This window comes from Apteryx mantelli, chromosome 34, assembly GCF_036417845.1.
Source record: "Apteryx mantelli isolate bAptMan1 chromosome 34, bAptMan1.hap1, whole genome shotgun sequence".
Taxonomy (NCBI): domain Eukaryota; kingdom Metazoa; phylum Chordata; class Aves; order Apterygiformes; family Apterygidae; genus Apteryx; species Apteryx mantelli.
In genome coordinates, this window is record NC_090011.1 from 2,340,486 (window position 1) to 2,352,245 (window position 11,760).

Sequence of the window (11,760 nt, forward strand, 5' to 3'; positions counted from 1 at the left end):
TCGGGCCCTCGTGGCCCCCCCCCGATCCTTGCTAGCCCCCACGTGGGGGTCCCAGGCCCTCCCAGGCCCCCCAACTCTTTGTAGCCCCCCCAGCTCTCTCCTAGCCCCCCACGTGGGGGTTGTGCCCCCCCCCCCACGGGGGGTCCCAGGCCCTCGCATGAGCCCCCCCCGGCCCCTCGCTAGCAGCCCCCCCCCCCCCCCAAAGGGGGTCCGGGCCCTCGTGGCCCCCCCCGGGGCGCCCGGCCCCATTGACGTCTCTCCCTTGCTCTCTTCTAGACCTTTGTAGCCACCCTGCTAACGGGATGAGCCTCCGGCCGGCGCTAGAAGATGTAAATATCTTGTTAACTTACCCCCCCCCCCCAAAAAAGCAACACTCAGGGCCCCCCAAACCCCCCCGCGCCCCCCCCGGCCCCCCCCCACCCGGCAGCCCCACGCGCCCGTTTTCGGGGACACGGAGCAGGCGGCAGATTTGGGGCCCCCCCCCCGCGTTGTTTTGGGTTTGTTTTTTATTTTTTTGGGGGGGGTGTCGGTGTGTTTTGGGGCCCCCCCGGGTCTGACCTGTCCCCCCCCCCTCTCCCCGTGTCCCCCCCCCTTCCCCCCCCCGGCAGGTCTCGTGCCCCCCGGCAGAGAGCAGCACCAAGCCATCGGCGAGGAGATGACGTCCAAGGATTACTACTTCGACTCCTATGCCCACTTCGGCATCCACGAGGTGACCCCCGGCAGCCCCCCCCGGGCCCCCCCTGCCGCTGTGGGGCTGTTTTGGGGACCCCCCGCGGGTTTTGGGGGTTGGGGGGGGCGTGGGGTCCCCTCCCGCTGCACCACGGACCCCATTTGTCCTGGTGTTCGGGGTTCCGCCCCGGGGGGGGGTTGGGGTGCCCAAGGCCCCCCCCCCAATCCTCTGCCCCCCCCCCCCACCGGAGGGTGTTGAAGGCTGAGGTGGGGTTTTTGGGGCCCCCCCTGTGTCCCCCCCCAGGAGATGCTGAAGGACGAAGGTGGCGTTTGGGGGTGCTGGAGGGGGCAGCTTGGGGGGGGCTCAGGGCTGGTTGGGGGCTCAGGGCAGGTTGGGCGGGGGGCCTCAGGGCAGTCCGGGGGGTGTTTCAGGGTGCTGGGGGGGTTTTGGGGTGCGGGCCCCCCCGAACCCCCCGTGCCCCCCCCAGGAGATGCTGAAGGATGAGGTGGCGTTTGGGGGTGCTGGAGGGGGCAGCTTGGGGGGGGCTCAGGGCTGGTTGGGGGCTCAGGGCAGGTCCGGGGGGTGTTTCGGGGGTGCTGGGGGGGGGTTTTGGGGGTGCTGGGCCCCCCCGAACCCCCCCGTGCCCCCCCAGGAGATGCTGAAGGACGAGGTGGCGTTTGGGAGGTGCTGGAGGGGGCAGCTTGGGGGGGCTCAGGGCAGGTCGGGGGGGGCTCAGGGCAGGTCCGGGGGGTGTTTCGGGGTGCTGGGGGGGTTTTGGGGGTGCCGGGCCCCCCCGAACCCCCCCGTGCCCCCCCAGGAGATGCTGAAGGACGAGGTGGCGTTTGGGGGTGCTGGAGGGGGCAGCTTGGGGGGGCTCAGGGGGCTCAGGGCAGGGTCGGGGGGGCTCAGGGCAGGTCCGGGGGGTGTTTCGGGTGCTGGGGGGGGTTTTGGGGTGCCGGGCCCCCCCGAACCCCCCCGTTGCCCCCCCCCAGGAGATGCTGAAGGACGAGGTGCGCACGCTGACCTACCGCAACTCCATGTTCCACAACCGGCACCTCTTCAAGGACAAGGTGGTGCTGGACGTGGGCAGCGGCACCGGCATCCTCTGCATGTTCGCCGCCAAGGCCGGCGCCCGCCGCGTCATCGGGGTGAGCGGGGGGCCCGGGGGGGCGGACGGGGGGGCAGGGGGGGGTAGGGGGGTTGGTGGGGGGCAGGGGGGGCGCCCCGGCCTCACCCCCGCCGCTTCCCCCCCCCAGATCGAGTGCTCCAGCATCTCCGACTACGCTGTGAAAATCGTCAAGGCCAATAAACTGGATCACGGTGAGGCCCCTCGCGGCCACCCCCGGGACCCCGAACTGCCCCCCCTAGCTACCCCTGGGCCCCCTAACTGCTCTTCTGGGCCCCCCCTAACTGCCCCCCTAGCTACCCCTGGGCCCCCTAACTGCCCTTCTGGACCCCTAACTGCCCTCCTCAGTACCCCTGAGCCCCCTAACTGCCCTTCTAGCTACCCCTGAGCCCCCTAACTGCTCTTCTGGACCCCTAACTGCCCCCCTAGCTACCCCTGGGCCCCCTAACTGCCCTTCTGGACCCCCTAACTGCCCCCCCCCTAGGTACCCTTGGGCCCCCTAACTGCCCTCTAGGTACCCCTGAGCCCCTAACTGCCCTTCTGGACCCCTTAACTGCCCCCCTCAGCTACTCCTGGACTCTGTTACTGCCTTCCTCAGCCCCCTAACTGCCCCTCTAGGTACTCCCAGGCCCCCTAACTGCCCTACTGGGCCCCCTAACTGCTCCATAGCTGCCCCCCAGGCCCCCTAACTGCCCCTCCTAGGTACCCCCAGACCCCCGAACTGCCCTGCAGGACCCCTGACTGCCCCCCTAGCTCCCCCTGGACTCCTTTACTGCCTTCCTCAGCCCCCTAACTGCCCCTCTGGCTACCCCTGGGACCCCTAACTGCCCCACTGGGACCCCCTAAGTCCCCCCCAGCTGCTCTTCAGACCCCCTCTCTGCCCCCTAACTGCCCCCTGAGACCCCTAAGTCGGTCCTGAGCTGCCTAACTGCCCCACGGCTGCCCCGAACTGCCCTGGTGCCCTCCCCTGGCCCCGCGCTGCCCCCTGGGCGCCCTGGAGGCGCTGAGCCCCATGCCGGGGCGCTGACCCCCCACGCCGGGGCGCCGGTCCCCCCCCCCCCCAGTCGTCTCCATCATCAAGGGGAAGGTGGAGGAAGTGGAGCTGCCGGTGGAGAAGGTCGACATCATCATCAGCGAGTGGATGGGCTACTGCCTCTTCTACGAGTCCATGCTCAACACCGTCATCTACGCCCGCGACAAGTGGCTGGTGAGGCCCGGGGGACCCCAACCCCCCCCCGGGGACCCCCCCCAAACCCCCAAGGTGCCCCCAGACCCTCCCTGGGACCCCCAGATCCTGCAGGGACCTCCCCAACCTTGTGGTCCACGAGTCCATGCTCAGCGCTGTCATCTACGCCTGTGACAAGTGGCTGGTGAGGCCCAGGGGACCCCAAAACCCACCTGGGGGACCCAAAAACCTTCCTGGGGACCCCCCAGACCCTCCCAGGGGACCCTCAGATCCTGCAGGGACCTCCCCAACCCTGTGGTCCACGAGTCCATGCTCAGCGCTGTCATCTACGCCTGTGACAAGTGGCTGGTGAGGCCTGGGGGAACCCAAAATCCCCCCAGACCCCCTTAGGGCCCCTTCAGAACCTCCCTGGACCCCCCCCAAACCTCCCCTGACCCCATAGATCACCCTGTGGCCCCCCCCAAGCCCCTGGGGACCCCACATCCCGTGCTGCCCCCTCCCCACCATCAGGGCTGGCTCGTCCCCCTTCCTTGTTGGAGGGTTGGGGACAGATTTGGGGGGGCCCCCAGGGCCGGGCTGACCCCTCCCGCGTCTCCCACAGACCCCTGATGGCCTCATCTTCCCCGACCGGCAACGCTCTACGTCACGGCCATCGAGGACCGGCAGTACAAGGACTACAAGATCCACTGTGAGTGACCTGGGGGGGTCTAGGGGGCGTCTGGGGCATCTGATGGGGGGTTTGGTGGCATTTTGGTGGGGTCTGGAGGTGTCTCAGTGGGGTCTCAGGGGTTTGGGGCATCTCGGTGGGGTCTGGAGGTGTCTCAAAGGGGTCTCAGGGGGATTTGGTGGCATCTCAGGGTGGTTTGGGGACATCTCAAGGGGGTTTGGGGTCTGGGGGGTTCTCTGGGGGTCCCTGTCCCCCCCCCATCTCACCCCCTTCTCCTCGCCCAGGGTGGGAGAATGTCTACGGCTTCGACATGTCCTGTATCAAGGACGTGGCCATCAAGGAGCCCCTCGTGGACGTGGTGGACCCCAAGCAGCTCGTGACCAACGCCTGCCTCATCAAGGTGGGTCTGGTGGGGGGCGGAGGGGTGGGGGTGGGGGGCTCTGGGGCCTGGCCCCCACCCGCGGGCGCCACGGGGACCCCGGCCATGGCCGAATTCTGCCCTGTTCCAGTGCCGGAGGGAAATCTGGAGGCTCCTCGGAGCTCCTCGGTGGCCCAGGCTGAGCCGCTTCCCGGGGAGGCGGGTTTTTGGGGGGGGTCCCTGGGCTGTGGGTAGGTTTTGGGGGGTCTGGGCCCCCCCCCGGTGACCCCGTTTCCCCCCCCCCCCACAGGAGGTGGACATCTACACGGTGAAGGTGGAGGAGCTGACGTTCACGGCGCCCTTCTGCCTGCAGGTGAAGCGCAACGACTACGTCCACGCGCTCGTCGCCTACTTCAACATCGAGTTCACCCGCTGCCACAAGCGCACCGGCTTCTCCACCAGTGAGCCAGGGGTGGGGCCTGTGGGAGGGGGTGGAGCCTGAGAGAGGGGTGGGGCCTGCAGCAGGGGGCGGGGACAGGGCTGGGTTCACCTGCTGCCACAAGCGCACTGGCTTCTCCACCAGTGAGCTGGGGCGGGGCCTGTGGGAGGGGGTGGAGCTGGGGGTGGGGCCCTGCAGCAGGGGGTGGGGACAGGGCTGGGTTCACCTGCTGCCACAAGTGCACTGGTTTCTCCACCAGTGAGCTGGGGGCGGGGGCCTGTGGGAGGGGGTGGAGCCTGAGAGGGGGGTGGGGCTGGGGGTGGGGCCAGCAGGAGTGTTGGTACCTGGGGGGTGGGGCTTGTGTCTGGGGGCGGGGCCAGCACTGACTGCACACCCTCTGCCCCAAGCCCATTGGGTCCTCTGCCAGGGGGCGGGGTTAGTGGCAGGGGGTGGGGCTGGCACAAGCCCCTTGGCTTGTGTCCCTCCATGTCCCCAGTGGGTCCCTGTGTCCCCCTGTGTCCCCAGCGGGTCCCCATGACTCTGGGGGTCCCGGAAGGGTCTTGGTGTGTCCCCACATGTCCCCAGCGGGTCCCCACATGTCCCCAGCGGGTCCCCATGACCCCAGGTGTCCTGGCAGGGTCCCAGTGTGTCCCCATGTTCCCAGATGTCCCCAGTGTGTCCCCAGCAGGTCCCCAGGTGTCCCAACATGTCCCCAGCGGGTCCGGGGTGTCCCCGGGGTCCCTGGTGCCGGTGCGTCCCCTGGTTGGGGCTGTGTCTGGGGCGGCGGTGCGGGGATGGGGGCGTCCCGTCCCCCCCCCCGCCCCGGGTGCCAGCGCGTCCCCGTGCCCAGGCCCCGAGTCGCCCTACACGCACTGGAAGCAGACGGTCTTCTACATGGAGGACTACCTCACGGTGAAGACGGGCGAGGAGATCTTCGGCACCATCACCATGAAGCCCAACGCCAAGAACAACGTGAGCGGGGCCGTGGGGCGCCCTGGGGGGGGGGGGACATGCCCGGGTGGCTGCCACCCCCGCGGCTACTGAGCTGGGGGGGACGTTGAGGTCTTGGAGGGGACATTGAGGTCTTTGGGGAGGACGCTGAGGTCTAGGTGGGGGCATCGGGTTACGGGGTGACATTGGGGGTCCTTGGAGGGGACGTTGGGGGTCCTTGGAGGGGACATTGAGGTCTTGGAGAAGGACATTGAGGTTTAGGGGGGGGACACTGAGGTTTAGGTGGGGACATTGGGTTATGGGGTGACAGCGGTGGCCCCTGGGGTGACACTGGGGGTCCTTGGAGGGACATTGAGGTCTTGGAGAAGGACATTGAGGTTTAGGTGGGGACCATGGGGTGACATCAGTGGCCCCTGGGGGGGACTTTGGGGTCTGTGGGGACATCGGGGGTCTGTGGGGAGGGACCTGGGGGTCCATGTCCCCCCCTGACCCCCACGTGTCCCCCCCCAGCGCGACCTCGACTTCACCATCGACCTGGACTTCAAGGGGCAGCTCTGCGAGCTCTCGTGCTCCACCGACTACCGCATGCGCTAGGGCCCCCCCCGCGCCCCCCCCCCCCGGGGGACGAGGCCCCCCCCCCCCCCAGCCACCGGGGGGGGCTGCGACACCCCCCCCGAGCCCCCCCTGGGGGGATGAGACCCCCCCAAACCACCTGGGGGGGCTGCGACTCCCCCTAGACCCCTCCCATTGGGGGGCTGAGACCCCCCCCAAAACCCTTTCTGGGAGGGGCCTAAGACACCCCAAAAACCCCTGGGGGGCCCCAACCCCCCCCCCAGAGGGGCTGAGACCCCCCCCCCCAAACCCCTCCCTGGGGGTCTGAGACCTCATGACCCCCCCAGCTGCTTTGGGGGGGGCCCCCAAGACCCCCCTGAACCCCCTCCCGGGGGCCCTGAGACCCCCCTGTCTCCCCTCCCCCCCTGGGGGGCCCCTGAATCCCCCCCCCCAAGCAGGGTCCTGCTGCCCCTGGGGGGGGCCTGCCCCACACAGGGGGTCCCCAAGTTCCCCCCTCCTCCCTTTGGGGGTCCCCTTGGGGGGGGTCCCGTCTCCCTCCCCCCCCCTTTGCCCCCCTGGGGGGCCCCCGGTTTGTGGGGGGGGGGGCAGCACGGGGGGGGGGCTGCAGACGGTTCCCCCCCCCCCTTTCGTAACTTATGTTTTTATATGGTGACGTTGCCGAGGAATAAACGGAGCTGGGAACGGGGCCCCCGTGTCGCTGTGTCGCCTGGGGGGGGCCCCAGTGTCCCCGGGGGGGCCCCAAAACCCTTGGTGGGGGGGGTCCCTGGCCCTGGGGGGGTCCCCAGTGTCCCCCAGGAGGATCCCAATGTCCCTGGAGGGTCCCCAGTGACACCGGGGTGCAGGTGTGGGGAGGGGGGGAACGCAGCCCCCGAGTGCCCCCGAGTCTTATTGTGTTGACTGTTCCCCCCCCCCCCCCCCCACAAATTGTCCTCTGTTCGTTTCCCCGCCGGGGGGCCCAGGCGTCCGGGGGGCCCCGGCGTCCGGCTCAGAGCTCGTCGTGGGGGCGGGTGAGGTCCTCGCCGTAGCTGGTGGCCTGGCTGCCCACGAACATGTTCCAGTTGCCCAAAATCTCCTCCTTGGTCAGCTTCCCGTCCTGGGGGGGGGCGGCGGGGGGGGCTCGTTAGGGCCCAGGCGTCTGGGGGGGCCAGGCGTCCGGGAGCCCTGCTCTGCCCCTAGCCCCACAGGGACCCAGGCGTCCGGGAGCCCAGGCGTCTGGGGGCCCAGGCGTCCGGCAGCCCCTGCTCTTGCCCTTAGCCCCACAGGGACCCAGGCGTCCGGGAGCCCAGGCGTCTGGGGGGCCCAGGCGTCCGGCAGCCCCTGCTCTTGCCCCTAGCCCCACAGGGACCCAGGCGTCGGGAGCCCCTTTCCGGGCCCCCCTCCCCCACCCCATGCAGGGGGCCCAGGCGTCCGGGGGCACCTTGTCGGCGTCGGACTCGTGCAGCAGGTGCTTGGCCTCCACCTCGGCCGGGTTGGTGGCCGGTGGCCGCAGCCAGTGGGCGACTTCAGCCGCATCCAGGCGCCCGTCGCCGTCCAGGTCGCGGAAGCGTCCGACTGCTCCCGCTCCGTCCGCTACCACTCGGGGCTCCGGCACCCCCGGCTCCCGGCGCGTACATGTCGCCTGTGGGCCCCGGCAGCCGGGTGAGGCGCCCGAGGGGCCCAGGCGTCCGGGAGAGATGCGCGAGGGGGCCCAGGTGTCCGGGCAACGAGTGTGAGGGGACCCTGGCGTCCGGGAGAGGTGCCCGAGGGGGCCCAGGCGTCCGGGGATGGGGGTGTTTGGGGACCCAGGCGTCCGGGCCCTGCCCCTTTCCCTCCCCCTGCCCCGAGGGACCCAGGCGTCCGGGAGAGGTGCCCGAGGGGCCCAGGCATCCGGGGATGGAGGTGTTTGGGGGACCCAGGCGTCCGGGCCCCGCCCCCTTCCCTCCCCCCGCCCCGAGGGACCCAGGCGTCCGGGCTCACCGATGTACTCATCCACCTGGACGTAGCCGTCGCCGTTCTTGTCCATGTCCTCGATGGTCTCCGGGCGGTTCAGACAGACGTGAGGCGGCCGCCTCGGCGTGGCGGGGCCCAGGCGTCCGGGCGGCCCCCCCCGCCCCTCCCCCCCGCCCCCCGCCGGGGGCCCAGGCGTCCGGCTCACCGCTGCCACGACGAGCTTCATGTGCTCGAACTCCTCGGGGTGCAGGAAGGCGGCGAGCTCGTCGCCCCTGACCACGCCGTCGCCGTCGCCGTCGGCCGCCGGAAGCGCCGCTCCGTCCGGGCCACCAGGCCGCCGGTAGCTCTCGGGGTCCTCGACGTCCCCAAAGTCGTCGTCTGCGGGTGGGAGGGGTCATCGGGGGGGGGGCCCAGGCATCCGGGGGCCCCTGCTCTGATCTCCCCCCCCAGTCCCCTGGGGGCCCAGGCCGTCCGAGCCCCTTTCGCAGGGACCCAGGCATCCAGGAGCCCCCCTCCCTCCTCGGTGGGGGCCCAGGCGTCCGGGAGCCTCCCTCCCTTCCCAGTGGGGGCCCAGGCGTCCGAGCCCCCTTCACAGGCGACTCAGGCATCCGGCGGGGCCCAGGGCGTCCGGGCGCAACCGACGCCGTAGCCCGCTGGCGGTACTCGCACCAGCCCAGGGCTCCGTTACCGCACGGGGGGGGGGCCCCCGGCATCCCCCTGCCTCCCCCCCCCCCGCCGCGGGGCCCAGGCGTCCGGGCGCACCAGCGCCGTAGGCCTGCTGCGGTACTCGCGCCAGCCCAGGGCGCGTCGCCGTCGCCGTCGTAGCGCTCGCGGCCCCGGCGCAGGCTCTCGGCCAGGCCGCGCCGCCGCCGCCGCTCCATCCAGGCCTGCAGCTCGGCGCCCTTCACCGCCCCGTCGCCGTCGCCGTCGATGAGCCCCACCAGCAGCCTGGGGGTGTGTGTGTGGTGGGGGTCACGACCCCCAAAATCCCCCCCCATCCCTGTCCCAGCGGCCTGTGGGGATGGGGGGAGGCTGGGACACATGAGGGGACAGTGGGGACATGGAGGGACATGGGGGACACGGGGGGGGGGGGACACGGGGCACCCCAGCCCCATGTTTGCACCCAGACACCTGGGTCCCGGGATGGGGCGGACAGGGAGGGAATCACCCGGACACCTGGGCCATGGGTGGGTTCCCGATGCCTGGGCCTGTGGATAGGGGATCACCCGGAAGCTGGGGCCCCAGGACAGGGCAGGGGGGCATCTCCCAGACCCCGGGACCCCGGGATGGGGACGCCTGGGTCCTGGGACAGGGGGGGCTCCCCCGGATGCCGGGACCCCGGGAAGGGGACGGGGATGGGGGTGAGGGGGCTCCCCCGGACGCGGGGGCCTCACCCGAGGCGGCGGCGGCTCTCGTGGGGCGCCAGCTGGTCGAAGGCGCGAGCCTCCTCGGCGCCCAGAAAGGCCTCGTGGTCGTAGGCGACGCCGCGCGGGTGCTCGTGGGGCCGCCGGGGGCCCCTGTCGGGCGCCGGCTCGGCCCCCGCCAGCCAAAGCGCCGCCAGCCACACCAGCCGCCCCGGCCATGCTGGGGGGGGGGGGGGGCACGGCTCAGGAGGCCCCCCGAAATGCGCCACCCGGCCCCCAAACGGCCCCAAAATAGCCCTGCATGTCCCCAAACGGCCCCCAAACGGCCCCCAAATGGCCCAAAATTGCCCTGCGTGTCCCCAAACGCCCCCAAAAGCCCCCGAATGGCCCCAAAATGGCCCTGCGTGTCCCCAAACGGCCCCAAATGCCCCCAAATGCCACTGCGTGTCCCCAAAGGGCCCAAAATGCCCCCAAGAGGCCCCAAACCTCTCCAAATGGCCCCCAAACACCCCTATGTGCCCCCAAATGCCACTACCTGCTCCCAAATAGCCCCAAAACGCCCCGTGTCCCCAAACTCCCCTACGTTTCCCCAAATGGCCCCAAAATGCCCCAAATGCCCCAAAATGTCCCCAAATGCCCCAAATGGTCCCCCAAATACCACAGAACAGCCCCAAGTTGCCCCCAGGGTCCCCTGAACCTCTGGGATGTTCCCAAAGGCCCCCAAACGCCTCGAAACGACCCCAAACCATCCCCAATCCCCCACTTGCCCCTCAGACCCCCCCCCAGTTGCCACCAGTTGCCCCTCAGACTCCCCGCAATTGCCCCAGACCCCCCAGTTGCCTCTCAGACCCTTCCCAATTGCCCCAGTTGCCCGTTTCCACCAGTTGCTCCTCAGAACCCTCCAATTGCCCCTAGACCCCCCAGTTGCCTCAGTTGCCCCTTAGACCCCTCCAATTGCCCCAGACGCCCCCGTTGCCCCACTTTCACACCTCAGACCCCCCCAGTTGCCCCAGTTTCCACCAGTGGCCCCCCAGACCCCTCCCAGTTGCCCCCCCATTCCCCCAGTTGCCCCTCAGACGGCTCCCAGTCGCTCCCAGTACCCGCCCCAGTTGCCCCTCCCCCACGTGCCGCCCTCAGCTCCCCTCAGAGCTGCCCCTCCCCCCACAACGGCCCCCCGAGCCCCAGTTGCCCCAGTTCCCCCAGTTCCCCCCAGTTTCCCCGAGCCCCCAAAGCCCCCCTCAACTCCCTCCCAGTCCCCCCAGTCCTCCCAGTATCTCCAGTTGCCCCCCAGTTGCCCCCCAACTGGCCGCGGACCCCCCACCTCACACCTCCGCTCCGGCCCGCGCCGCCCGCCCGAATGGGGGCGGGGGGTCGCGCGCCGCCGCGCCCCGCCCCCCCGCCGCCGCCGGGCCAATGGGGCGCCGCGGAGCCCACGTGGGGGGCGGCCCGGCCCGCGCCCCCATTGGCCACCGCCCGCCACGTTGCCGGCGGCGGCGGCGCTTTTGCCCAAAAAGAGAGTTTTTCGTCCCGGGAAAGCCGCGGAGGGGGAAAGGAGCGGGGGGGGGGGGGGGAAGAGGGCGGCTTAAAGGGGCCGTGCCGCTATACTGGGATATACTGAGGTGTACTGGGGCCCATGAGGGCCTGCACAGAGGCGATGCTGGGGTGTATGGGGCACTGTACTGGGCTGCTGTGGTCCATACTGGGAGCCTGAACTGGGGAGCTGTGGAGGTGCGAAGGGGGACCGTGGAGACCCGTGGCAGCTTGTGCGACCTCGTGGAGACCCGTGGAGGCTGAAGAGTGTAGAGGCCTGGGTGAGACCTGTACAAACCTGTAGAGCCCATGTAGGAGGCCTCTGCGAGCGCGTAGAGGCCCGTGCGAGCTTGTGGGAGTCCGTAAAGAGCCCGTAAGAGCCCGTAGGAGGCCTCTGCGAGCCCAAGCTCGCACGGGCCTCTACGGGCGGGCAGAGGCCTCCTACGGGCTCGTACGGGCTCGTACGGGCTCGCACGGGCGCGCACCGGGCTCGCACAAGCTCGCACGGGCCTCTACGGGCTCGCAGAGGCCTCCTACGGGCTCGTACGGGCTCGTACGGGCTCGCACGGGCGCGCACGGCCTCGCACAAGCTCGCACGGGCCTCTACGGGCTCGCAGAGGCCTCCTACGGGCTCGTATGGGCTCATATGGGCTCGCATGGGCGCGCACGGGCCTAGCACCAAGCTCGCACGGGCCTCTATGGGCTCGCAGAGGCCTCCTACGGGCTCGTACGGGCTCGCATGGGCGCGCACGGGCTCGCACAAGCTCGCACGGGCCTCTACGGGCTCGCAGAGGCCTCCTACGGGCTCGTACGGGCTCGTACGGGCTCGCACGGGCGCGGCACGGGCTCGCACAAGCTCGCACGGGCCTCTACGGGCTCGCAGAGGCCTCCTACGGGCTCGTACGGGCTTGCACGGGCGCGCACGGGCTCGCACAAGCTCGCACGGGCCTCTACGGGCTCGCAGAGG

General features: G+C 70.7%; 2 protein-coding genes across 2 annotated transcripts in view; one reads left to right on the top strand and one right to left on the bottom strand.

The window, feature by feature from the left end:
* LOC136994894 (uncharacterized) overlaps window positions 1–6,021 on the top strand; it is a 19,882-nt gene extending 13,861 nt beyond the window's left edge. The window contains 12 exon segments of the mRNA XM_067314299.1: window positions 277–329; window positions 609–645; window positions 648–709; window positions 1,663–1,818; window positions 1,927–1,990; window positions 2,861–3,003; window positions 3,584–3,611; window positions 3,614–3,670; window positions 3,934–4,049; window positions 4,318–4,468; window positions 5,297–5,418; window positions 5,908–6,021. Of these exon segments, the coding sequence (XP_067170400.1) occupies window positions 277–329; window positions 609–645; window positions 648–709; window positions 1,663–1,818; window positions 1,927–1,990; window positions 2,861–3,003; window positions 3,584–3,611; window positions 3,614–3,670; window positions 3,934–4,049; window positions 4,318–4,468; window positions 5,297–5,418; window positions 5,908–5,991 (1,073 nt within the window). The 3' untranslated portion in view covers window positions 5,992–6,021.
* Window positions 6,022–6,922: 901 nt separating this feature from the next.
* On the bottom strand, window positions 6,923–11,104 carry LOC136994895 (reticulocalbin-3-like). The gene is given in 9 exon segments (XM_067314301.1): window positions 6,923–7,063; window positions 7,388–7,573; window positions 7,575–7,588; window positions 7,927–7,984; window positions 8,105–8,277; window positions 8,662–8,744; window positions 8,746–8,847; window positions 9,294–9,483; window positions 11,092–11,104. Coding segments are annotated over 9 exon segments (927 nt in total). The 3' UTR covers window positions 6,923–6,955.
* Window positions 11,105–11,760: the final 656 nt, after the last annotated feature.